Source organism: Gambusia affinis, linkage group LG16 (genome assembly GCF_019740435.1).
Source record: "Gambusia affinis linkage group LG16, SWU_Gaff_1.0, whole genome shotgun sequence".
In the NCBI taxonomy this organism is placed as follows: domain Eukaryota; kingdom Metazoa; phylum Chordata; class Actinopteri; order Cyprinodontiformes; family Poeciliidae; genus Gambusia; species Gambusia affinis.
The window spans coordinates 16,021,989-16,048,503 of record NC_057883.1 but is presented as its reverse complement, the minus strand read 5'-3'; the positions used below and the strand labels follow the sequence as shown (position 1 = coordinate 16,048,503).

The 26,515-nt window shown below is 39.4% G+C and overlaps 3 protein-coding genes across 4 annotated transcripts in view; 1 reads left to right on the top strand and 2 right to left on the bottom strand.

Moving 5' to 3' along the window:
• The window catches only part of si:dkey-157l19.2 (uncharacterized protein KIAA1522 homolog), a 30,353-nt gene extending 21,464 nt beyond the window's left edge, over nucleotides 1-8,889 (top strand). Inside the window, exons 3-8 of the mRNA XM_044143584.1 lie at nucleotides 2,353-2,496; nucleotides 2,590-2,633; nucleotides 2,720-2,855; nucleotides 3,605-3,715; nucleotides 3,804-7,769; nucleotides 7,989-8,889. Of these exons, the coding sequence (XP_043999519.1) occupies nucleotides 2,353-2,496; nucleotides 2,590-2,633; nucleotides 2,720-2,855; nucleotides 3,605-3,715; nucleotides 3,804-7,769; nucleotides 7,989-8,050 (4,463 nt within the window). The 3' untranslated portion in view covers nucleotides 8,051-8,889. The remainder of the gene's footprint in view (nucleotides 1-2,352; nucleotides 2,497-2,589; nucleotides 2,634-2,719; nucleotides 2,856-3,604; nucleotides 3,716-3,803; nucleotides 7,770-7,988) is intronic.
• Nucleotides 8,890-9,677: 788 nt separating this feature from the next.
• Nucleotides 9,678-13,308, bottom strand: si:ch211-67f13.7 (uncharacterized protein LOC565426 homolog). 2 transcript variants are annotated; one of them, XM_044143585.1, is made up of 8 exons: nucleotides 12,506-13,308; nucleotides 12,326-12,438; nucleotides 12,139-12,245; nucleotides 11,265-11,439; nucleotides 11,070-11,184; nucleotides 10,902-10,981; nucleotides 10,723-10,808; nucleotides 9,678-10,324 (listed from the first exon to the last, which is right to left on the bottom strand). In XM_044143585.1, exons 1-8 carry the CDS (start codon nucleotides 12,974-12,976, stop codon nucleotides 9,759-9,761), a joined length of 1,713 nt encoding a protein of 570 aa, XP_043999520.1. In that variant the 5' UTR covers nucleotides 12,977-13,308; the 3' UTR covers nucleotides 9,678-9,758. The 2 variants fall into 2 exon arrangements, with proteins under 2 accessions (XP_043999520.1, XP_043999521.1); XM_044143586.1 differs by having other exon boundaries at nucleotides 12,326-12,435; nucleotides 12,506-13,117.
• Nucleotides 13,309-13,463: 155 nt separating this feature from the next.
• Nucleotides 13,464-25,753, bottom strand: LOC122846554 (sodium-dependent lysophosphatidylcholine symporter 1-B-like). The gene is made up of 14 exons (XM_044143583.1): nucleotides 25,491-25,753; nucleotides 23,838-23,975; nucleotides 23,368-23,492; nucleotides 20,389-20,512; nucleotides 20,225-20,303; nucleotides 20,002-20,150; nucleotides 19,415-19,505; nucleotides 18,852-18,973; nucleotides 18,629-18,712; nucleotides 16,703-16,786; nucleotides 16,503-16,615; nucleotides 16,280-16,423; nucleotides 14,883-15,059; nucleotides 13,464-14,769 (listed from the first exon to the last, which is right to left on the bottom strand). The coding sequence occupies exons 1-14, from the start codon at nucleotides 25,578-25,580 to the stop codon at nucleotides 14,727-14,729; spliced, it is 1,563 nt and encodes a 520-aa protein (XP_043999518.1). The 5' UTR covers nucleotides 25,581-25,753; the 3' UTR covers nucleotides 13,464-14,726.
• Nucleotides 25,754-26,515: the final 762 nt, after the last annotated feature.

Below are 26,515 nucleotides of genomic sequence, written 5' to 3'. Positions count from 1 at the left end.
CAATCCTGTTAAACTAGAGCTATGTTTTTCTTGTCTTAAAGTACCGGTACCACTCGTCCATTTCTTTGCAAAGTGCTTTTGTCTGACTCATTTGTTAGGATCACAATCATGGGAATGTTTTCCATTTGCTCAGATGTCAAACATTCCTCCATGTCATGCCTGTCCAGCACAGCAGGAAGTGAAAACCCTTCTCACTCTATATAAAATGTACAGATGACAAATTAACAGAATTAGGAGGGTGCTGTCACAACACCTGAACAGCTTCTGGAGATTTTGGTGCCTCTCCAAATCGTGCAAGTTAAAAGTCAAATTAAAAGCGAACACCCTGTTGTTTTTCATGTGTTTGAGTGTTTCTCTGGAGCTGCAGGCATCTGTTGAAAACAAGCTTTTAGGCTTACTTTGCTTGACTGATTTCGGTTCACTTACTCCATCTTGTGGCAAAACAGCAAAGTTTACGTCTCTGAACATGAACGCAAAGGAAGAAAAGAAGCTCAATAAATGTAATAAATTTATACAAAATAAAGCATTTAAAATATTTATTTATAGTAATTTTATGGCTATGGTTTATGGGTAAATAAACTTCTAATTATTGTTTGTTACAATTATGTTTTACATTGATTCTTCATTAGTTGTAAGCCATAATAACTACTAGATGTAAAAGCATATTCAACATCTATTTGATCCACTAATGAAAGAAATAAACCTTTTTCCTAATATCCAAATTTACAGAGTTTACCTGTAGTTTTAATTTTCTTTCATTTTTAAGTGAAAGATGTAATACAAAGCAACCTTGATGCCCCTCTACCTTTTAAGCCTTGGCAACTCCTGCTTTTCTCTTTCTGATATTGTTTATGAGGTCAACATCAGTAGCATCTGCTTCCTGGCTGACCAATCAGGGGTGAGCTGATGAGGAACAACAATGAAAGTCAGAGTATCTGTTTAAGTGTGAATGGAGGGGTGTTATGTCAGGAATTAGGCTAAAGAGGATTAGTGTCTGGACTCTGTTGTCTATTGGCTGTCCAGCCGCTCTTGTTTTGATGACATCAGTGTCATCAAAACAACCGTGACTGTTTTTGAGATGTTCCTCATCTGGTGATCAAAAGTCTGTTTATTCAGAGTATATTTTTGTCCTTCCAGACAATTTTTGTGTATTTTACTCTAAACTTTTGGATCACTTTTTCTCTGAAATAAGAAGTAGCAATGGTGGTACTTTCAACTAATTACTTTATGTTATATTTGAACTGCTTTCCTTCTGTTTTGAAGAATAAGGGTAAGTGAAATCATCTTTATTTGCTTGTTGAAGTAGTCTGATATTTGTTGCTGCTCTCTGGAAATCTAAAGTATTTTATTATTCATATTCGAACATCAAAAGACATTGCTAAGAATGATAATGTTATATGTTGACATTTAACACCTTTAAAGAAACAAAAAACTGTATTTTTCAAAATATGACTCAAGAAACTAAAAAGAATTTAAATTAAGCTTACCTGTAAATAACTAAACAGTTTCGTATTTTGCATCTCGGAAGCCATTGTAATGCTGTTACAGCAAAGGAAAGTGAAAACTGGCAGCAGCCACTAAGCTAATTCCAGTCTAATGAAAGTAGTAGAACGGCTAACTGCAGAGTAGTTCTCACGATTACATAAAGGTCTTGTGATAGGTTGATGATCTGAGTCTTTAATGTTTTAAAGTACAAGATAAAAATACATTTGTCCCACCTCATTCTGGTTATCTGATGATGAAATTATGTTTTTTTTTTTTCATTTTTTTGAATTTGAGACTTATCCATATCTCTGTAACTGATACTTTATTAGTATGGTTCACAGCAATAAGGTTATACTGGTTTGAAAGAGATCTTTGCTTATATGTGTCATGATCTTTGCCTATATGTGTAGTGTTGATAATTAGAGATTTTTTTTAGGCGATCAGTTAGGACTAAGCCTTCGGAGTTCCATTATTACATGTAAGGGGAAGGATTGCTTTCAAAATCCTGAAGGATTTTAGCTGTTTCTTTGGCCTTCTATATTTTTTGAGGCTGGTGTCTCCTATATATAGTCTCTGTGTCACTCCCCTTCATTACACGTAATTCACATATTACTTGGATTACTACCTGCAGTTTGTGTAGGTTTTATATCAACAGGTTTCACAAGAAATAGACTTATTGAAAAAACTTTGGATTTTTACACATGTAAGCTAAGTTGAAGTCCCACCTATTATTTGCACTCCCATGTATTTGTGTGTGTCTCATTTCTTACCGTTCTGGTCTCTCTGTTTTGTGAGTGGTGGTCAAAAGAAACTTCAAATTAATGTGAGCTAATCCGGTTTTCCTTTTTTGCTTTTCTTTCGACCAAGCTGTCCCAAAGCTAAATGATGATGACAAGACTCCAGCTCCCCCACAGTTCCAGGAGAATGTCTTTATCGAGAGCAGCAGGTCCAAGTACATGGAGGACCTCCACACTGAGGCCCTCGAGGGGCTGAAAATGATGCAGGAAGAAGGTATGCCGATGTGATTAATTTGAAAGGAAGGGATGTTATTACTTGTACGAATTTGCAGTGAGTCCGAACATGTTTTTTTGTTTTTTTTTCCAGAAAACAGTAATGGATTGGAGTATCAAGATAATGAAAGCACAGTTGTAAGTTTAGCACGCAATTTTATGTACAAATAAATAAAATTATTTATTATTCGTTAAATATATTTTTACATTTCATTTTATCCTAGTCGACTGTGACGGTCCAAACAGATGGGGAAAGTGCGGGGTTTGTGACAGACAGCACCATTCCTGACACATCCTCGGTTATTTCGAGACAGTCATCAGTGTCCGCAAGATCATCCCGCTCTGGACTCACCAGGCAAGGTAATGTGATATAAACAGTATTTATCTCCTTATCATCATTCTATAGGTTTCACACTTGGATTTGTTGTCTTTTCTTCTATTTTTATTTCCTTTTCACTGTTTGTTTTTGTATAAACTTTAACCAAAGGTTAAAAATGTACTCTAAATTGTCATAGCCTAACACAACAAAATGTGGTTATATGACTGAACTTGGTAATATCGTCCACTAAAGATGCTCAGAGGTTACATTCTATCAGGGATTAGGATTACTTATCATATTTCATTAGACTCAGTGGGTCCAATTTTAAAATCAGGTCAACCAACCTGATTTTAAGTAAGGTATGATATAAAATCTTAAGAAAATACTAAATTGAATTCACTTGTAAGTGAAATTTGAGCATTTGAATGGTTATTTATCCCAGTCCTTTATCAAACAACTTGAACTAGGAGGGAAAAAAACTGTTCTGCAATGTAAGTACATTGATGAAGGGGAAAATGGAAAAGGTTGAAATGAAATGTGCATCTGAATTGGCAAAGGGTATAAATGGCTCAGTACCATTTTTAGAATTCAACTTATTTCAAGCCACTTTATAAGGAACAGTTGTTTCATCATAAATTCAACTTGTTTAAGTACAGTAAAATCTATTGAAGTTTGCATGTGACAGATCTGTCACATGCATAGGAGGGAAATGTAACTTATTGTATCTTATTCCGAGAAGATAAAAGCATCTGTTTATATTTAATTTTCCTGCTTTGCTATGCTTTTTCAGCATCAACATTCAGACCACTGAGCTCTGGTAAAAAGTCAGAAAAAAGCAAAACACGAAAACGTCACCGGAGGACTGTTGCAGGGATTCCACGACATGTTCAGAAAGAGTTTGGTATGCAGCTAATTTTTGAAATAACATAAAATTTTTTGTTGCTTGCCTGTAAACAATTTTTTTTATTTTTTTGTTTTACTTTCACCAGGCTTGGATAGAGTGGGATGGACTTTAACTCAGCAGCTGGATGAAGAACAACTTTTCAACGGAGATACAGATAATAGCCCTTTGACTGTTGGGCCAGAATCACCAGAAGAACTTGGTTCCAGCCCTCAAACTTCAAACATCATCCATCCACTTAGTAAAGAGAAGGTGGCACAGCTAAATGCTGCCCATGCTGCTCATAGAGACGACCTGGCATTGCTGCACCGTTTCACTCCTCTTTCTGAAGATGTGCAGAGACCTCGGTCCTTGGCTGTGCCGTGGATGACTACTGCGTCCAGTCTCCAACAAAAGCCCCCTAGCCCAGTCATGACCATGTCACCTCAGGCTACATACATGTCTAAAATAATTCCTAATGCTGTGCTACTACCCTCCATTGACGTAGTGGAAATCAGCCGCAGTCGAAGTCGCAGCAGTGTCCGCACGGTCAGCAAGAGCAGCCTGTTGGTGTCCAGCCCAGCTCCTTCTCGCGCTTCATCTAGAGCTTCTTCATCCAGAACCACTTCCTCCAATATCACCTCTGTCTCCCGCTACAACGGTCCTACTCTGTCTGACACTTCCTGTTACAGCAATTCAGATTCTTCAGAGACCTTGGTGTCCGATTCCTCAACCATCTCCAGCAACAGCAGACTAAAAATGCCTCACAATGTAGATACGTCTGCTAAGCATTATAAGGTCAATAACAATTCTTCTAATGGCAACTTCAACTCTAAGGTCCTAATTAAGGGAGAGCAGAAAGATGGGCAGGTTGTGCGTAGCCTCTCTGTCATTAAGTCCAAAGTAGCTCCACCTCCTCCAAGTCGCTCCTATTCCCTTCACATCAAAATGAAACGGCGATCACAGGATCTGGTAGAGCTTCCAATAGAACCGTCATCCTCTAGCAAAGAAAAGGAAAACCATAAACCTGGATCATCCCCATTACCCTCCTCATGTGTAGACAGCCCTGGTTATCACGGAGATACCAGCTCTCTAGATGACTCTACAGGTTCCACATTATTCGCTTTAAAAAAATCTCAGCTACCGGCACCAAAGATGGAGGATTCGAAAAAGGCTGCAGGAACAGACTGCAAGGACGCTTCAGAAGAAGAGCAGAAACAGTTTCAAGAGAACAAGCACACTAGATTATTGTCTCCATCCAGTGGTTACTCCAGCCAAGATGGAACATCCCCACAACAGCCACCCAGCACATCTCCAAAGCACAAGAAGGGGTTCTTTACAAAGCTTCAAAAGTTATTCTCTGGGCCGAACTCTTCTAGTTTGGCTCCAGCCGTCTTGACCCAGACAGAGATTGCTGAACCTAAACACGACACAGTCAGTGTCAGCCCCTCAGTTCAGACCCTGAGAGAACTCTTCAACATCCCTCCCCCACCCAAAGTCCACGCCCCACCGCCGCCTCCCCCTGAGGTATGGGCTCATAGTAAACGTACATTTGAGTTACTCCTTGGACCTCCTGCTCCTGAAAACCCTATTGCCATCATAAAGAAGAATCCAAAGGACAGGAGACAACAGAGACAGTCTCCCTCGGTGTCTAGAGAAGGATCTGTAAAGAGCTTTGCAGTAGAAAGAAAACACAAGAACACGGCGGTAACAGTAGAGCCAATAAATGAATCGCTAGAGGCAAAGAAAGTTCAAGAAAGTGGGATTTTAAATGCAGAAATTCACAAAGAGAAGATTGAAAGATTGTCTCCGGATGGAGATTTGAAAGGTAACGTTAAGGAAGAGAAAGAGAGTGTATGTGACATTATAAATGGGATATTAGTGAAGGATATAGAAAAGCGTGAAAGAATAGGTCAGAAAACGTCCAGCCAAGCTGCAGATGGAATGACAAACACGGCTACATTAACCACCATTTCATCAGTGAATATTTCTTCATCGGTGAGTGGTCCTCTAATACTCAGCACCATACAGACCACTGAGGCTTCCAGATCTGTACAAGTTGTTTCGCCTGAATCATCCTGGCCTCCACCTCCACCACCAATGGCTCAAGTTAGCATCAACGGAGCAGATGGGCTAGATTTCCCACTTCCACCACCCCCATTCTTCAGTGAGGAGGGAATGATTTCACCTGTTCAGGTGCCACCAAACAGGAACAGTTATGGTTGCAAATCATCATCTGGAGCTGTGATTAGTAGACAAGATGTGAAAGGAGATTGTATTGAGGTGCCTCCATCACCAGCTATCCCTCCACCCCCACCCTATACTGCTCCCCTTCCACCAACTACTGAGACTGAAAAGGGCTCTGTCCCACCAAAAGAGTCTTCAGTATCTGCTTCACCAGTTAAAGAAGTCCATCTTCCTACAGCTGTAGAGGTTTCTAAAGACTTTACTCTTCAACATACCCAGGAAACATCTTACGCCACTGAACAGGCAGGTCCTCTGAGAAAGTATGTTGCACCTCAGAGTATTCCACCCCTACCAACACAGCTCCAACCGTCAGAGCAGGAGATAGATCCTCCAGACAAGAGTTCCCCACCAAAAACTGAAACTAAAGAATTACCAAACAGTATTTTAATTCCTCATCAGTGTATTCCTCCCCCTCCTCCCATAGAGCCTCTGCTCAAGTCTTCAACTGATCATTCAAGAACTGACGAGGCACCAATTTTACCACCATCTGAGTTCAGAAATGCTTCTTCACTAAAAGAGGAAGAAGAAATTGTTTCTACTCAACCTATTAACATTCCGTTGCCTCCACCTTTGCCAGCACAGATTCCTGTGAACAGTAACCATAAATATGGTCCTCCGAGCATAGAAAACCAACACCAAACGACAGCTTGTGCATCTGATCTACATAGAGAACAGTCGAATGTTATCACCCCTTCCCTCTTGAAAATGGTCAAGCTTCGGTCTGTTGAAAACAGTCTGGAACCCCTTGAAACTCAAGAGCAGGCCTCTTCTAAAAGTATCCTTAAGGACCCCTCTTCTACTATAACATCATCACTTCTACAGATGGTCAAACTTCGGTCTATGAACAACAGCCCTGAACCCACTGAAACTTCCACAGGTGTAAAAGAGGAACCAACACCATCTTTTCTCCAAAAGGTAAAGCTTCGTTCCATCAACAACAGCCCCGAACCAGCTGAAGTTGCCAAGGATTCAGGCGAGGCATCAGTGTCCAGTGCCACCCCATCCTCTCTGCAGACAGTCATGCTTCAGGCTATTAACAACAGCCCCGAACCCCCTGAAGCCACCAAGGATGCAAGTGAATCATCAGTATCCGATGCTACACCATCCTCTCTGCAGAAGGTCAAACTGCAGGCTATTAACAACAGCCCTGAACCCGCTGAAGAGGTCAAGGATGCAACCAAGGAGTCCGTAAAGAACAGTCCTGAACCCCTTGAAGCTAAAGACCAACCAAAACCTGAGGCCCCAGTGAACCAACAGCTCCCAACCTCATCTTCCACTAGTGAGGCTCCTCAGAAGCCCATCAGAAAATCTCTGATCATGACCTATCCCACTTCCACATCTCCACCTGCCACCATCACCTCACCACCAACTCTGTCTCAGTCTGTTGTAGTTTCAACTGTAACTGCACCAACAGTTGTCTCTCCAAAGAAAGAGTCTCCTTCTGCCACAACCTCTTCTGGCTCCATGAACCTGCAAGAGGCCATCCGCCTCAGGACAGCTGCCAGATCAAAACAGGGTCCTTCTTCTCGGCTCTCACCTTTGTCCCCTGTAGACTACCTTAAATCGCCGACAAGTACGGCAAGCTTTATCTTCTCCAAAAGCAACAAGAAGGTAGTGATTGAGACAAAGCAAAAGCAAGAAGAGAAGGAAAATGTACAAAACAACGTGGAAGATTCCACTAAGGTGACGAGTGAAGGAGAGTCAAAGATAGTAGGGAGAGTGCCACCACTTGTAGCAAAAAAACCGAAAGCAAAGGGTAAGGAGGCTGAGGCCAGTGACGCTGTGGAGCAAACTGCAGGACAGGAAACACAGCTAGATGGTCTCAAAGGTAAGAGCAATTTGAATACAGAGATGAACTTGTTTTATTGATCTATGCCTGAAGAAATAAATGCTTTGAACATTTTTTTTTAATTATTTGACTTGACAGTTTCTGTCATGCCCAGAGCTGTGCTGCTTTAGCAGCCGACATTCCAATCAACATCACTGCTACAGTCCAACCCCTTTCACATGCTACAAATCTAATTGTATCTGCCCCTTTCATCTGCAGATACCACAGAGGAAATAAATGGGACAGCAGGTACTGTTCACAGCGGGACATCATCAGCATGAATGCAAAGCCTGAAGGAGACCTTGGAAGGACTAAATAACACTGACTTCTTTTTAATGCAACAGTTTGAGAAACAATTGGATTTGAGTTGATATGGTTCTTATTTTCAGAATTTATGCATTAGAAAGTTTGAATTTCATGTTAATGGTGTGGGTCTTAATTTTCATTCATTCATTTTGCATTTTAGAGAAAGCAAGTAATGTATATTTTTCTTGCCAGAGGGACTTTTGTTCATGGTACTTAAGACGTGGAGGGCATATGCTGCCCTCTGGTGTCAACAAGTGATTGCACCACTAAAAATATGTCCTGCTGAATCAAAGCTTCAGTCTTTGCTTGTATCAATGGGATCTTTGGGAACTGATTTGTGTTCATATATCATTTTTGTTTATTTAACATATCTAATAATCATGGATGTGCTCCAGAGTTCTGTATATTTTCCAAAGGAGTTTCCACACCAATTATATCTGTTTAAAAAACTATATTAAGTTATTTCTGACGTTTGATTGGACTTCACTAGAGAGGATTTCACTCAATGAAAAGTATATTGTTTAAATTTTCAGTCATTTGTCAAATCAGAAAGTTATTATGAAGCCCATTTCATGCTGCTTTTCGTTACTGACGGTGGGGAGCGATGCTTTCCACTCACAGTTCCAACTTATTTTTGTTCAAACTGGTTTTAGAGGCTGAAATGGAGGATATAATCATTTATAGTGAAAATTAAACACTGAAACAAATGGTGTGATTTTAATTTCTCTACTCCATGAGTGCTGTGAAACTATTGCCTCCCTTACAGATTTTCTGCATTTCACATCATTAAATACATTTAACAAAGTTAACCTGATCAAGGTGAGTGGGCCCATCCAATCCAACCAGGCTCCATGTCAAAATACATGTGCTCTCCAAACCTAACTAGTTGTACCACCCTTGGTATTAACCACTTCTATCACATGTACACAGATATCCTATTTGACTGCAAGTATGTTCATTTTCTGAATTGCTGTTTTGATGATCTGGGTCATTTAGATAGTCATAGAAGCTCTTGTTTTTAGTCTGCAGTATTTTTATTTTTCTTGTTGCTCTCCAATAGATGCCATTTTTAACTCAGAACTTGTTAATTATAACCACCAACCTGAAATGAAGCAACTGGAGCATGCAGTACTTGAATGTTCTGGGATTCTTTCTTGCAGTATTGGGAAGAAAACCACTACTGGAGGTTAAGTACACTTCCATGTTTTCAGTATTTGAAAATAGCTCCAACTTAAAAGTCTCATGTTTGAACTGAACTTAACAGAACGAGTTAAGAGTTAATTTATTGGTTCCAATTATAAAGTCTGATTTGAACCATATGTAGAAAAAAACCAAACTATAAATCCATAAGGGGGAAAATACTTTTCTACAGTGCTGCATAAGCTTTTAATTTCAAGTCAAACTTTTTGTTCAGATATGGCAAAAATCTAATGCACATTTGATTAAGCAAATGATCATAGGGATGGGCAGACTAGGCCATTAAAAGTTTTAAGGTGGCACAACTGAAAAAAATGGTAAATTTTGCTACTGAATATTTTCCCTATTCTTAAATAGATTAACTGAGTAAAGATTTTAAACTTAAATTATCACAAGACACTTTAGTCATTGGATTTCTGTCATTTATTGTGCATAAGCAAGTCAAAAATCAGATCAATCCTCAAGCAGATGGGTCATCTGTTTTGTTTATGTCCATGTGAAATGCCACGTTTCCTCCTGTTCATCCACCTCACTGTCTTCATTCCTTCCTTGCATCATCCTCCTGTCCTCATCCCCTCTACATGCATATTTCCTCGTTTTGCCTTCCTCCAGGTTTGGGGGCTTCAGCTTCCCCTCACGGGCAGCATCAGTAAACGTCTCCTTCAAATGTACCCTCGGAAGAAGCAAATCTTTCACCTCAGTGATTTCATCTTCACTTGCCTCGAAGTCTTCTTCATATCTTGATTCACCTTCCCCAAACTCATTGAAATCTGATAATTTAGGTTCACTCCACTTGTGCTCCAAGACCCCCTTACTGTCAGCCAACTCTTCCAATTCTGGTTCCACTGTTTCTCCACTTTCTTCAAGCCATTTATCATTTTCCTTCTCATGTTTTTCACCAGCTGCAACCTCCCAAAGTTTTTGATCATTTAGGTCTTTGTGATGTAGTTTGTCTTCATCTTCTCTTCCCCTGTTATCTGCAGATGGAATTATTTCTTGGTACCAATTGTGTAGCTGATCAGAGATCAGCAATGGTCTACTGACAGCAAAACCTTTGGAACAAAAGACCAGAAGTGTTTGGTTCACTAAAAATTTAAAGCATGAAATAAGACGTATACATAATATTGCATTTACTGATAATTTAATAGATTTGAAATGATAACTGGTTCAATTAAAATCACTGGATCTTGTCAAGATCAGGCTTAGATTGTGGTATGATAGTCAATGATAGCCATGTTTGAAGATGGATAAAAATTTCTACTGAAATTTCTCTCCCCCAACAATCCAGTGAAAAGTTAAATTTGAAATTTCTACATATTTTGGTCAATATTAATTACATTTTAAAGCGCGTGTTGTGTGTAATACAGAGGAATGAGTGCAAGAAGATTTTCAATGAAGAGTACAAGTCCCCTATAAAGCAGAGCAGAAATGGACTTAAGGACTGACAAACCTTCCAATGCCCTCCGTGGTTTAGAGGTCACACATGTTGAATCACAGCACTCGCATATTGAATCCTCACCAGTGAGTGCTCGCCATCTGTGAAAGAAAATTTACAGTTTATCATTTATGTAGAAACAATAAACAGGTACCCCTAGATGCTCCTCTATTTTTAAAGAAATCGTTGCTTACCTGTGATCTTGGTAGGTGCAGGATTTTTGAGCAGGCCCTGGTTCCCCTGATGTGACCAATAACTTGCAAAAGATGCTGACCTAAAGAGAACAATAAATTACTCTCATCACTTGCATATTTAAAATTAAAAAAAAAAAAATCTTTAGCACCATTATTTGCCATCCTCACCTTCGTGTCAGGGTCGACTGTAAACTGGAATGTCCTCAAGGAGAACCTCAGGGTTTTATCAGTCCGAGAAACAAACTGCGAGGATCCAGGTTCATGCTTGCTGTCCAGCAAACACCTGTGGATTCAAAAGAAAAAAAACATTTATATATTTGCACACAACCAAACACCTAAATTACCATTTTTCTGAATACATACCCAAAGTTGTCTATTAAGGTGTATTTAAGGGAGGATCTGGAGCCAGTAGAAGGTGCTGCATAGCAGCTGTTTGTGTACAACTTCAATCCAGGAGGAAGATGAGGTGCAGAGACTTGGATATTAACAGTTTGCCCCAGCAGGTACACCTGAGACTTGGCTGGTGTTCTCCACGAATCTGAGCCATTTAAAAAGTCAGTATTCAGTAGTAGTATTCAGAATTTATTCAAAACAATTAACTTAGACCTTTAATGCAGGAACTGTGATCTAGCAAGATTTCTAGTTCTTGGGGTTGATGCTGTATGTACTTTTAAAATATCATGTACACTTGGCATTTGTCCAGCAAACAATAGCGACACCTTTCAAAATGTGGATAAGTCACAAAAACCCACAGCCGGTTGTTCCTACAGTGCCTTATCCAAGCATGCGAATTGAAAATTTGCAAGAAAAACAAAAAAATTCTAAAGCAAAAGGGATAATTGTGAAGCAAAGTTAATCCAAGAATTTGGGTTAGATTCGTAAGTCAAATGGACTTCAGGACAGGGACTAAAACTGTGCCAGTCATTATGTTAAGCCACTTCTTAACCAGAGAAATCATCAAGGCAATCTTAACTACACTATTTAGAAGAAGTCCTAAAAGCCCAGAGTCTGGAGGCTAAGTGGGAAAACCAGGTCCAAATTTCTTGAGGTTCAGTGTTTTCCACAGTGAAGATGTGTTGAACCACGTCAATTGAAATACCGCACTTTGTGAAAAGAATAAGCTCCAGAGTTTGTAACAAAAGACGAAAAATACATACCATTTTCAACATTTAAATTGATTGAGCCGTCCACTATGAATGTAGGGCTCAATAGGAAAACTGTTCAAAAATAATTTTACCATCCATTAAATTGATCTGAAACTCCATAGGTCGTCCCTTCAGTTTTTTGCGCTGAACAACAGTTTGCCATGTGGGCTGCACCGCCAATTGGTACACGGCATGGTGTCTGAAAGACAAGGAATATGGAACTCGTTTGCAGTTTCACACTCACTGTATGCATTAAAATGAAGAGAAGCATTATCTAACCTTTGATAATGACATTCAATGTTGACATCGATTTGGTGCGCCCTGCTCGGAAACCGTCTGGGAGACGGTTCATAGTGGAGCACGTATTTGTAGACCAGATAATCGCGCGGCTGCTGTGGGTAAGACAGTTAAAAAATGGCTCTTTAACCTAAAAAATGCCGCACATAGCTACATGCTTACCTCCCGCACTCCATCGCACGCAGTCAAGGGATATGTGAAGAGTAGGTCACCGTGCGGCCTGGAGATGCCGTTGCTTCTACAGTCGCTGCCCAGGGTCAGCTCCTGCGCCTCTGCGCCCAGACCATAGAAAGTTGGCTTGACCCGCACCACAAAGTTCGAAGGGGAGCAGGTGACAGAAACGTCCGGTGCGTACGCCAAGTCCGCCTTTATCCAAGCCTTTGGCTCCCCAGGGAGCAGAGAGGGGGTCACCAGCGTGTAAGAATGAACCGACCTGAGCTGAGACAGAGGAGGCGTACGTCTGGAAATCCTCTGGAGGGCCCCTCTGTCGTCTGTAGTAGACGGCTTAATGACTTTAGACACTTTTCTCCGTGTGGTAAATAAAGATTTATATGAATCTGCTGCACAGCAGACAGAGCCAAGTGATAACACACAAATAAACAAAATAATAAAAAGGTACCACTTTGTTTTCATCGCAACAGACCACTTGTTTCTGCCTTTCACCTTCGAGCCGCGCGTTAGAACGCTTCAGTCACGGCTGCTAGTAATTATGAGAGATTAAATGAACTTCCTGCTGCTCAAAAAGAAAAATGTGATTCTGATTTCTCATCTTATTTATCCATTTTCAGCATCATCTTAGTATATAGACCCAGATGAACTATTTTAATTTATCTCCAGCAACAGATCACAATAGAAAGATTGTTTCTCAACATACAGGTCCACATTGTGAAAAGCATCGCAGACGAAGTTCTCCGTATTTTGAACGGGTTTCAGTGATTTGTAGTAAGCGTGGACCTTCAATATGTGGCTAAATTGATGAAAATGATTTCTGATAACGTCAATAAAATGGTAAATGTAACTTATATAGAGATTTTCCAATCATTTTGACCACTCAAAGCTCTTTACACTAGAGTCACACACCCATTCACACTCACATAATACTCGCAAAATACTCTAGCACTCTGTTTGAACAATTTTTATTTATTGATTTACAATTTTACATAAAACATTTTTTAATGATTCAAGTATTGCTCATTGTTGTCGTATTTACAATTTACATATATAAATGTACAACATGCTAGAACATCTTCACAGATCTTCAGCTTGTATATTCCACATTGGCACTACATGTGACACACAATGCACTCCAATTAGTGCCATTCAAAAATCCTAAAGAAAATATTACACAGTCCCAAATCCTTCCAGCAATCTTATTGGATAATCAGATTATTATAAAAGCAGCTTGTTTAACTTGAAAGAATTTGAGGTTGTTTCTTTTTGCTCTGCTGTTAATACATTCCAACATTGTGATTGCATGAGGAAATAATATTCTCTTAGACAACTTGCTTAAATATTTAAATAAAGCCTTACTCCCCTCTTAGTATGTGAGAACATTTACATCTTTTACTCACTGATGCTCACTTTACTGAGAAAAGAGTCAAAGGAATTGAAAGGCTACTTTGCATCATCAGAAAGTCTTCACCAGATAAATAAAAACTTCAAGCAGAAATAGAAAAGCAACGGCCTGTGAATGAGCTAAACTATGGATTTGGTACTTCATTTGGTACAAAAATGCATTTTCACCTTCAGAAATTTCAAGTATGCAAAACATGAAATGTTCCTTAGAAAACCAAAAAAATAAAAGCTCACTGAAAAACAGTGAACGAGTGCTTACAAACCCCATGAACTGAGAAATTCGAATAAATAGCCGAAAGCAAAAGTAACATCACACTATTCTGCACGCAAGAGAGTCAGATCTTACAAACCAATAAATAAATATATCATAAGGTACAACAACAAAAATAATGTCTGTAACTAAGATTTGGTGAGGTAAAGCAGACGAAAGAGGAGGTGGAGTGACACTAGAAAAGCTGGTGGATTTTGGCTTCACATAGAACCAGACAGAAAGTGGATAATCTCAATACACAATACATTTCTGGGAAAACAAGAGGCTGAGATATGAGCAGATCTTAGTGCCCTGTTTAGCAGTAGTTGATAATAAATATAGGCTTAGTTGTCAGTTTGGCTTCATTGTGATAAAACTCAAGTTGATTTCAGTTGAATTCAGTCCCAACTGGTTGAAAAGGCAACAAACAAAATATTTTGGCCACTAGAGGGCGCCACGACCCCACATAATTTATAGTATAAAGTAGGTTGATGCTGGTAAGGCAGTTGTGTTGGTCTGCTGTGTGCTACTCGTCCTGACAAGAGTCTAATGCAGCTGCTACACACTGCTTCCCAGTTCTGACGTTTCCGATTCGGAGTCCCTGTTAGGAGGATGGAAAACAACAACAAATTAAAATTACAAACATGTGCCAACAACGTAAAAAGACATGCAAATGCATGAAGAATGTACTGTATGTTGTCACTCGCCACTTACAACAAATCCTCCAGTAGTTTGCGGTTGCCTTTTCTCCTCTCCTCATTGATGGGGTAGGTCGTAATCACCAGAAGTCCGATGACGATGAGGACGATGGGAACAGGAGAGACCAGGATCTTCAGGGTTAAGCTGACCGCCTCAGGCTGGGAGCACTTACCAGTCACATACCCAGCGAATCTGCCAAAAATATGCAGCAAGACAGTGGAAAACTTGAGCTGATGTGTGTACAGTTTGCATACATGAAGGATTGCACAAGCACACGACTGAAGCAGAGCTGGAGTTTGAAGTGCTCTTTGCAAAAGTATTCACACTTTTTTTCCACATTTCAACTTATGTTACAGTTAAAATCTTCTATTTTAAGGGGTTCATGTGACAAAAGTAGTGCATATGATAACTTTGAAATAGAAGAAAACTGATACGTGGTTTTTAAATGAATATTTGTCTCCTTTTAATTTCCCGAAAATAAAATCCAGTGCAAATAGCAGGGTTCAGGATTTGCTATTAAATTCCACTTGTGAGTAATATCATCTCAGTGTGATATGTGAAGGCCTTAGGGATTTTTTGGAGAAAATTAGTGAATGAAGAGTGTCATGAAGATCAAGGAACACGGCAGACAGGTCAGGGAAAAGGTTATGTACATGTTTAAAGCAGGGTTAGGTTATAAAACGGTCTAAGACACACTTTCAAGAAAAAGTAGTTAAGAAGAAAGCAACTGTACAGAGGAAGCCATAAGAAGTCCAGGTTAAAGTTGTCTCATAACATGTTAGAAACACAGCAAGTGGAGGAAGATGCTCTGGTCAGATGAGAACAAAATTCTTCTTTTTGTCTTACATGTAAAATACTGTCTTTGGGGTAAACAACACTTAACAGATCAACATCGCTGAGACGGTCATGTCAGCATTATGCTACGGGAATGATCTGGAGACGTGAATTTGAGGATCGCTGGCCTGCACTTTAGTTTAATTAAAAGTATCCTTCAAAACTTGAAAATTCCTGATCACACACTCTCCACTCAGTCTGACTGATGCTGAAGAATGGACAAAACAAAACAGTTTGTAGATCAACCAAGTTGGTTGAGACATTCCCAAAAAGACTAGACGCAAAAAGATGGTACAAAAATGTATTGACCGAGTACAAACGCATGTCACACTTTTTAGATTTCAGTATTTTAACTCGGGCTACGTTTTATTTTCTTCCAACTTCACAACTACGTACTACTTTGTGTTGATCAGCCACATAAAAAAAGTACATTTAAGTTTCTGGTAGCAACGTGACAAAATGTGATTAAGTTTAAAAGGTACAAGGGTATGAATGTTTGTGCATGCAAAGTGCAATAGTTTCAAGGGTGAAAATAATCATCTATCTGAGGATAATGCAGGATATAACAATAGACTTACTTTAAACTGAGAGTGGAAATGCCGAGAGACAAGCCAGATGCAAACTTGATAAAGAACACATAAAAAGAATAGAAGAGGGCTTCATGACCGTGGACATCTGGATTCTGAACTTTGAAGTCATCCACAACATCTGGAAGCATTGACCTGAAGGGGAAAACAGCATTTAGCTCATGATAAAAACCAACAGAAGGAGAAGATTCTGTGGGTAAACCTGGGGCCTCACCAAGGTAGGAGGAACGCTGCTGCCACACTCACACCTGCTGCCACGGAGACCAAGTAGGAAATGACGAGGTGGCTCTGGATGGAGACGATCAGGATCATGAAGGGTACTGCCCACTGCAGGAAAAGACAGAAAGAAGTCAGATTATTATCCTTATTTAGTACCATAATCGGAAGTTTTTCCAGTCTGTAAAAAATACAGACCAGGATGCCACAGTACGTCGCAGTCTTCTTCCCAAACCTAGTCAGGAACCACTGCCACCATGGGATGGTTAAAGTTCCAGATAGCTGGGGGAAAAAAGAGGAGGAATGTTTGGTGCTCAGTTTGGGTTGAGAACCAAATGTGGAATCATGACAGCAAGTGTATAGATCAAGGATAGCAAACCTAGATGTGCAAAGATCCAATGACTGAGATGGAGAAGCACCAATGTATTCAAGATTGTTTAAGATTATTTTTATAGAATTGACAGGCAACCTAAATTTGATATTTTCATTATTTTTCACACTGTAGAGATGTAATTTACACTCCCAACAAACTTTAGAGCTATTTAAAATCAGGTTGCTGCCATGTATGATGTTAAATTTGCAGTAGCTGTGCATTATCAACTGAGTTTGGATCAAGGCATTGATCATTTAAGATGTTTTTGTTCCTTTCCGCTGACTTCAAGCATGTTACATTCACTTTTGAATCTGAGGAGAAAAGGCAAAAAATTGCAGCTGTGGTAAACTAAAGAAATCAAACTACAGAGGAGAAAAGCTATAAGTGTATGATTCTGTTTGGAACTTTTAGAGCATCCAGATTTTTAGTTAGTGGGATGGAAATGAGAGGAAAAGGGGCCAAGATTAAAAAGCCTGGAGAACTTGAAAACATTAAGATGGTCTGGCTGCCAGATATGAAGTAGAGAGGAAGAGACAAGGGAAATCTAATTGGTTGGTCTTGCATAAGGTGAAATGTGAAAATTTGTGAAATCATATTTTTTAGAATCTGTTCCTTTGAAAGATACAATCAAAAAAAGATGTACCTAATATAATACATGACTTATGAATACAGGAATAAAAAGATTAATTAGATTTAATTGATTTACTTGTTAGATGTGCAAAAACAGCCTGGAGGTTAAAAATAAACTTTTATAGTGAATTGGTCAAAAGCATCACTAAGAAAAAATCAGTGTTCTCTTAGGATGGCCATCTATTGCCAACTAAATACTGAAGTTGCATAACTATGTGGGAGAAAATCTTCACCTCTGAAGTCAAGAATAATTATGTTGCATTTCTCAGTGATGTGAACAAGAGACAATCAGAACATCGAGACAGTGTCCTCTAGTTTTAGACATTGTGAAAATCGTTTTCATCGAAGATAAAAACTAAAGACTCAAATCAGATTTTTTTTATTCAGCATCACTGGTGAGTAAAAACCTATTTTCAAAATGCAGCTGCAGTCAGATGTTTGCAAGTACTTATCATTGGCAGTAAAATTGTCTTCATTTATGGCTTTCGATGATTAATAGTTAACCAAAAACTGGGAGCAGACGACAATACTCTTGGTGGTACCAGCACCTCACACAAACTGGATGAAATAATAGAGATTAAGGACTAAATTGAATGATTTTTCTCCAACTCCTTCAAGTTGGAGAAAAATCATTCCCCTACTAGAAAGAAAGCACTCTCAGGAAGATTTTAGCAAGAAACAACTTTTGAACTTTCAAAAGCAAAGTAATTTGTAGGAGAACCTTCCACTTTCAAACCTTTTCCTCAAGTATACAATATGGAAAAAGCTTCAACATCTTATGAGGAATAGCAGGTTGCAGAAAACTATGCGTAAAAGATGAAGAGGAGTGGACAGCCAATAACTGCACTGTGAAGGGTTGCCTAGCAACAGAAGCTCTATTGTAAGACATCTCTTCTTTTAACTCTTGCAAATGCACAGTAAGCATGTGGGTGACCGGCCCCCCCATGAGCTTAAACGCCCATAAAACTGTCGCCTTTTAGTCCACAGTGTCTTAGTGTGAAAAATGTCTCAGAATTGGTCCAGATTAAGGCTTCAGACAGGAATTATGTCCTCTAACCACTCAACCCTGATGAAGGCTGTTCCAGGAAGAGTCCTTGAGTGGAAAAATTAGAAACACTCACCATGATGACCAGCAAGATATTCTGGAAGTCGTTCCTGTGGCCCAGAGCGTGGGTGATGAAAAGGGCAAAGTTTCCTTCCAGCAACTGTAAAGAAGTGAAATTACATTATAAAACAGGGTTATATATGTAGAATATAAACCGAGTACCAGATTCCTTTAGCAGAAAATTAAGCAGAATGGAAATCCTAAAACTCCTAAATAAATAAAGCATTAATAATTTTTACCATAAAGCCTAGCGATGTGAAGAGGAAGCCGATGACCAGTTTGACGTAGGGTCCGTGACTCATGATCACCCACAGGCCTTGACGGAAGGTGAGTGGAAGAGTTGAGGTTTTACGACCGCTCTCTGGAAGACAACAGGGAAAAATAAATACAGCTCCAACTCTCTAAATATGTGCCCGTCACATTTTTTAATGGAAGCTTTTCATCTGTGAACGATGTGAAAACAAAAACAAAAACAAAAACTGACACGTTTGTTTCCAACTAAGTATTTTAAAATCACACATGGTCATGTGCCATTTAAAATGGCGCATGACCTTCATGTGCCTTTTTAAAACACGGTTACTGTTTACTGAAGCTGCAAAAGTAATTACAAATTTACAAGGCTTACAGTTAAACAGTGTCAGTATACTGGACTTGCAGAACTACATGTCACTCATAGTGTACAGAACACATCTCTCTATTTAAGTGTATGACTGAGAGTCAGGAAACTAAATGTTGAAATTCAACACTGAGGTTCAAAAGTCTCAAAGCGAAGGACACATAGAAAGATGAAATGGTTCCGTACCTTTTTGCTCCTTCACACCAAAAAACAAAACTGCAGCACAAATGACGTAGATGATGCAGATCACCCCGGAAGCAAGCAGGTAGGCTCGTTTCTGAAGGAATGGAAACAAGGGAAAAAAATCAGTTTGATTGTGTTGACACTCAATGGTTAAGGTGTCAAATCTTAAAACTAAAACTTAACTTTATTCATGCCTAGATTTACAAATCTAGAGACAGAAACTTTTGCCTATTCTTTGTAGAACTACTGTAGCTCAGAATATCTGAACATCCATTTTTGTGTTACTTCAAAATCTCGATTGCGTTTAGATTCCCACAGCATCATGCAACTATTCTGCAGGTTTTAGGTATTTTCGTTCTGTCACACGCTCAGATTAAATGATTAGGAAATTCAAAGGCCATTGAAGCATTTTCCTTAAACGTTACAATTCTGTTACTTTCCGTCGGATAAACACACAAAATAAAATAAACTGATGATTTCAGTTATGATAAAACAAACTTATTCTGATTAAAACAATAATAAAACAAGTCCAACAGTTTGGAACAAAATAAAATATAAAATTTTTATCTCACCCAAGAAGGGACACTTACTGTATCTTCCAGCGAAACTATGGTCGTGTTCATAGTGATGTTTGTGCTGTTGGAGTTTTCAGGCTCAGAGGGACAACTGGAGACTCCACCTACTATCTGCCCCTGGATGGCCGTTCCCAGCACAGTTCCCAGCACCTCCACGGTCATACCTGATTGACCCCAAGGTTTAAAGGTTGATAAAACATCAATGCTTTACAATCATTATGCAGAGCTCCTAACGTACGATAGGCTGTGGCAGAGTCCCGCTCTTTCTGGTCGCTGCTGATAAACATGGTGAGGGCTGAATATGGAACATGGAAGCACTGCAATCAGAAACCAACAATTAGATATAGCGAGCGGTGTGATGGAGAGGGGAAAAGAGAAGTCGTCCATGAGGTACAAACTAACCGTCTGCATTGACTGAAAGAGGCAGTAAAACACCAGGTACCAGATGACTTTTCCTTCCTCAAATGGAGGCACAAACCAGATCAGGAGGTAAGTCAGCACTGCAAACGGAGTTGAGCAAAGGACCCTGCAAAGAAATGAGTGGGAAGTATTCAGAACATGTCAACTAAAGTTTCAGCTTTATCATTACTTGCAGTACCTTTAAAGTGTTAATAAACCACAATGAATGTGCTTAATGAATGATCCTTCCTGCTACTGTAACATATCCGCTTAGTTTCTTATTTGAGTCTGCCTTACAGTCGCTGCTTTTCTTCTCTTTTTGCTTTGTGAATAATCCTCCTAATCCTGCCTTGTTAGAGTTGGAGCGTGCAGAGAGGGTTCAGGCAGGGCAGCATGAGGTGATGAGGGGGCCCTGATCCACCCCACTTCAGTCTGTACCACTGCTTCCCTCAGCTCTGTGAGACCTCCAGCTGATTCCAGCTCCCAGTCTGAGTCGGTTGTTCTGACCTCAGCAGTCCGCTTTTAAAATTCACAACGGAGCCAAGATTACGCCTCCTTACAAACATTTCTATAAAACTCCTAAAAGCTTTTCTTGGCCGACTTAGTCTCAGTCAGATTAGGTGATGCTGCTGCTACCGCCTTGTTTCACGGTGGGATGTTGTGCATGTTGAGGATGAAATGCAGTTTTATTTTCTGCCACTGTGGTTTCATCTATATGATATGACTTGTGTGAAACTAAACGATGACTTTCTTTCCAGAAATATTTTTTCAGTTCACTCCTTTGTAGGAGATCAGATTTAAATGTGGATAACAACTGAGCGGTGGATCTCTGTAGCTCCCCCAGATTTACCAAATCCCTGCTTCTTTGATTAAGGTGTTATATATTTTTTAAACCTGTCAGTTTAGGTGGATGGCCAAATCTCTGTGAACTTGTAGCTGTGCCATTCCATTTTGTCAGACGATGGATTGATCAGGACTCTCAGGACGGTTGCTTTATAATCTAGTTCTACTTTAAACTTCACTGTAGTTTTCTTTCATGTTTACTAACTTGCTGGGTTCCTTGGTTTTCATTATGCTGTTTGTTTACTAATGTTCTCTAACAAACGTTTGAGATCTCCATAGAAAAGCTGGGTTTAGATTGAGATTATGTTACATTATTTCAACAATCTGATGACAGTTGGTCGCACTGGATTTTATTTCAGCTTTTCATAGCACAATCGGCTAAAAAAAGACATATGAGCTTCTTTTTATGTACAAAAATATGAAAAAAAGATCAAAGTACTTTTAAGGCGTTGTCGTGATTATTGTAAAAATTCCTTTTGTCTGGGATTTATGAAAACCTGATCAACTGTTTGGAGGTAAATTATATTGTCAAGCAACCAACAATAAAGTTATTATCAATATTAACTGCAGCCTTTACCTTTGTCTAAAATCTGCCTCTCCTTTTGGGATGTATCGCTATTCACACCAGGATGTTTCTTTATTGGAAGAGAAGTTTGTGAACTTGTACTTTCATATGAAACTGCACCCCCAGCAATGGTAACAATGGCTGAGACATTCTTGATTTGCTATTTGGTTTCAGTAAAGGAGGTTTGCGAGACCCAACAGTCTCTCACAATAACACATCTGGTCTAACCTCATGCGGAGGTAAGCGTTAAGGGAAATAACCTAAACTTCCTCAAACCTCTAAGACTTAGTTTTAAATCTAAACAGAACTAATATTTTAAGCATTTGTTACCTTTTTTTTTTTGTTTGCACAATAAACTTGTTTTTTTTTATTACTACTGTTTGGACACATATTGCTTTAAACACAATGTATGCTTCTCTAAGCTTCCCTCCATTATACAAAAAAAAAAAAAAAAAAAAAATCCAACCTAGACGTAGCGCTCATTGTTTCTCCTTTTCTAATTGGCTGGATCGGATGGTGTGTTGTGGGTGGGACCAATCATAACTGAAGCCACAAACTTACTCTTCCCTCCTCCTCCTCCGACAACATGCAACTCGCGCAGCAGCAGCTTGTTTTACTTCTCACTTTTTAAAAAGCCTGACAGCTGCCAAGACTGATGAATTACAGTGAGAAAGAATCATTTATAGCCACTGCTCTGCTCATCTGCACATTCAGATCACAGGCTTAGGAGATATTCTTGTAACCCCAAGAGAACTTCATGTACCTCACGCTAAAAATTAAACATGAACGTTGCTTATTTTTACAACCCAACTTCCTCATTGAGATCAGCCATATGCATTTGGCTGCTGGGGATCATTTGATGCTATAAAGTACAATATGTAAATTTTACAGCCCGTACTTCTGCTGCCCTTTGTCTGTTCTGTTAAGCTTTATGTGTTGGTTGTAATAAAGAACAGACCTGCAAAAAGGAGGCAGTTCTAGATCCACAAGTCTGACACATGTGCGGCTGACATTTACTGCAACATCCAGCTATGAGTAAGTTTAAAGTCAGCCCTCATTTCTTTGGAGTGGTTCTTTAAACAGATGGGAGTGTAAGGACTAAAACGTAGGGAGAATGTAGCTGAAGTTCAGAGGAAACCCTGCAAAACTCCTCCATACTTCTACACAGTAAGATACACTGATTAGAAATAAAATATTAAGACATGGAGGGGAATAAATGTTAGAGCAGAGTAAATAAAAAAAAATAATAAAAAGTTTTAAATGCACTTTTTATTGTCACTTTTATTATTGTCACAATAAATACCACAAAATATTGTGATAAAATATTAAATCCATATCGTCCACCCCTAATGGATGGATAGAAGAATCTACTATTAAGTGACGGATGGATGAACAGATGGATGAATGGATGATGGAAGAAGAGACAGACAGATGTAATCTGTTGTTTTCTCCACACTGCTCTAGATCTGCAAAACTCTTGGATCAAGTTCCAGACTTTTCTACACTACATAGGAACCCTTGTCATTATCGCTCTGTGTCAGCATTTGTTTAACATTTACCAAACTTATACCTACCAGGGCATCATGCGGCCGATGCCAGTCCATTTACTCCGGCTCACCAAGAACCCCACAGTTGGGTCTGTGATGGCATCCCAGGCCCGACCAACAAACAGGATGATGGAGGCGTAGAAAGGATCCAGCTGCAAACAGAATGGTGCCAAAGAAGAATGAGCACAACAACACAAAAGCAGATGCTGCAATGAGGTCATGCTTTGAGCTGCAGGGCCCTAACATAAGTTCTCACTGTGAACAGTGGAAAAGATTAATTCGGCAACAAAGCTGACAGCAGGAGCCCAAGTTCATTCGGCTGACTGAATAGAGCACAACAGATACTGTTAAACTGAGCCAACACAAACTTTGCTCTCCAAGGTAATCAGTGTATTCTGCTACTGAAAAGAATCATTGATAACTGCTTGTAAATATTCTGCAGCCTCTTTGCTGATTTTGTTCAACTTCCCCTTTTTAAGGAAGCATATCTTAATCACCTGAGCCACATCGAGCAGGTAGATCTGGAGAAAGAAGCCCAGAGCGCTGCCTGTTATCTGGTAGGGAGCTCCTCCGAAGGCATAGCACAGTTTACTCCACACAGATAGTTTCTGTGTGTTCCTCCTCTGTTCTTTTGGCTGGAAGAGAAACATCAGGGAGAGAGATGCATAATGGAATCGACGTCACGTGACGCTAAAACAGTTCATGCTTCTGACTGTAAAAACTCCCCGGGGACTCATGAAGGGGTCTTTTTTTAACCCTCTGGTTCTCTGCTTCACACGGCCTCGCTCTCTAACTGATCAGTTAGATCCTGTCTGAATCAGAGGCTGAGGTTACCTTAGTTCACATGCACGAGGCAGCATCATCGCATCAGCCGAGCTCAGCCATTGGCTCCTGAGATGGGATGTTGCAGGTTGTGTGACATTTTTCTACAAGGCCTGCACACTACATACTTTTTGGTTTTGGCCAATCACCTTCAAGAGCACGTAAAAGAGGGGAAAGCCACAGCCGCTGTAAACCTATTTAATTCAAATTCATATCATCTCTCCAGATGACAAGAAACCATATCAAATTATATATAAATGCTAACAGGCAGTTTATTTTTAGTATTTGTTTTTTAATCAGAATTGGATTGGCAGCCTTTTACAATGCAATAACCATAAATTATGTTTAAACAAACTTCCAAACTACACTCTATCAAATTTAACAAAACAGGCCGCTGAAAAAATGAAGTATATGTGAGGGGGTTATTACTTCTAAAAGCTAACACAGTTTTGTATATAACGCAACCAAAATTGCTTAAAATTTAATTTGACCACGAGACAAATAGGTGTCATTTTGTTTATTTAAGTTTTGCTATTTTAATGTAAAACATACCTTAAAAGCCAAATCCCAAATACAAGATTCAGCAAGCAAAAGCCTTTGGTGAGGCAGAGGGATTCTTTTGTAATTTTTCTCCCCCACTCCTTCCCTCTTTATTTACATGTTTATAATCAGAAATGAAAGACCAGTTACCTAAAACCTTTGTATTATGTATAATATTGCAGTAAACATCCATACTACCCAGCTGTGGTTTAATACCAGAGTATGCTTCCTAATGAAAAAATTACAACACTAGAAAGTATCTTTAATATTAATATGCGGAATATTGTGGCGAGTTTTACGCACATAGCATCAAATAGAGTCCTTATTTTCACTCTAAAGGAAATTTGCAACAATTAAAGTTCATTTTTCCTCATTTCCGCTCATTCAAATAACATGGTTTGCAAATCGTGTCTGACCGAGCTCTGGGAATGAGAAGTAGGCTACTACAGAGGATGTGTCCTACATCCTCTGCACAAGACCGACAAAGGAAAAAATAAAAGAAAACCTGTTTGGAAATTTGTTTGAATAGACGTTCATTTAAACCTCATTCCGCAAATAAGCAGGGGGAACAGGTGGAAGGTAAAACACCGGGTGAAATTCAAATCTCGAGGGCAGAGAAGGACACGATACGCCGAGCTGCGTGAAAGCGACAGAAAATAAAAGCCCACGGCGTTTACTACTACTTCAAAACTAGGCGCCTTTTCCCGAACCTGGATGAAAGTTATGAGAAATTGTCCGCGTTTATTTTAAACATAAAAACTCAATTTAGACAGGAAAATCCATCCTACCTTGACCGCCTTGATTTCTGTCTTCATGGGTTTGACTGTCGTTGCCAGTAAAGTTGCGGTGTACTGCTCGGCGCCTTCTCCTCGGGCCATCTTTTTTCGATAAACTGGTTAATTTTGGACCAGTTTGATATGAATATGTAGTGTTATATTTAAAATTACAGCTCCTCACAGCAGCAGCATGTTGAACTCTCCTCTTCTTCAAATTTGTATGACTCAACTCGTGCTGTATCTGGCCAGCTCATTCATTCTACTACGCCACGTCAAGACGTCAGAGGGATCGAATGTTCATGGTATGGCAACACCCTATACCACATAATCATTCCACACACATTGGAACACATATCAGAATAGTGTAACTTTCTGATATGCATTTTATTTTTACTTCTTAAATGTCTGAGAGCTGCCAAGCCGTAGAAATTACAGTTAATTCCTACAATTAAGAGAGAATCTTTTGAAATGATGTAGCTCTGTTTCTCTGCAAATGCGGGTCACAGCCTTAAAAGGCTGAACCAGATATTCTTGTAACTAAATGTAAGTTTCACATGCCTTACACGGAGATAACATGTGAAGGTCAAATACACAGTTTTTGTCCACAGTTTGAGAGTTTATGAAAAACACAAAACGTACTAAAGATGTGAGAAATGAGAGGTACAAAATGTTAAACAGCTAAAATGTAGAAGGCATGTTTGTTAATATACCATTTCTTTAACAGCTGTACCTAAAACATTTCAACCTCTTCATGACCTTTTGTTGACACGACCTGCTGAAAATTATGAAATCTAAGCAAGCTTCCCATGGAAAAAGGATTCCAGTTCATTGACATTTGATGCTTACATTCTGCAACCACTTTTTCCCAATTAATCTGAAGAGTTTCAATAGAGTTTGCATCCGGCAGCTTCAGAAACCTTATTAGTCTTGCCGATATTCGCCCATCCATGCTCATTTAACCTTGCATGGGAGCTGGTGCCTAACTCAAAAGGTCATTGGGCAAGAGGCAAAAATAGAGTGTAGACAGAAGACAATGT

Coding starts and splice junctions, on each gene's coding strand:
- LOC122846554 (XM_044143583.1), bottom strand. CDS start 25,580: ATGGCCCGAGGAGAAGGCGCCGAGCAGTACACCGCAACTTTACTGGCA. Junction 16,616..16,702: donor CGACGTACTGTGGCATCCTG/GTCTGTATTTTT, acceptor CTTTTCCTGCAG/TGGGCAGTACCCTTCATGAT. Junction 16,424..16,502: donor GCAGCGTTCCTCCTACCTTG/GTGAGGCCCCAG, acceptor TTTCCCCTTCAG/GTCAATGCTTCCAGATGTTG.
- si:ch211-67f13.7 (XM_044143585.1), bottom strand. CDS start 12,976: ATGAAAACAAAGTGGTACCTTTTTATTATTTTGTTTATTTGTGTGTTA. Junction 11,440..12,138: donor TCAGATCAATTTAATGGATG/GTAAAATTATTT, acceptor TAAATGGCTCAG/ATTCGTGGAGAACACCAGCC. Junction 10,325..10,722: donor ACCACGGAGGGCATTGGAAG/GTTTGTCAGTCC, acceptor TTTGTTCCAAAG/GTTTTGCTGTCAGTAGACCA.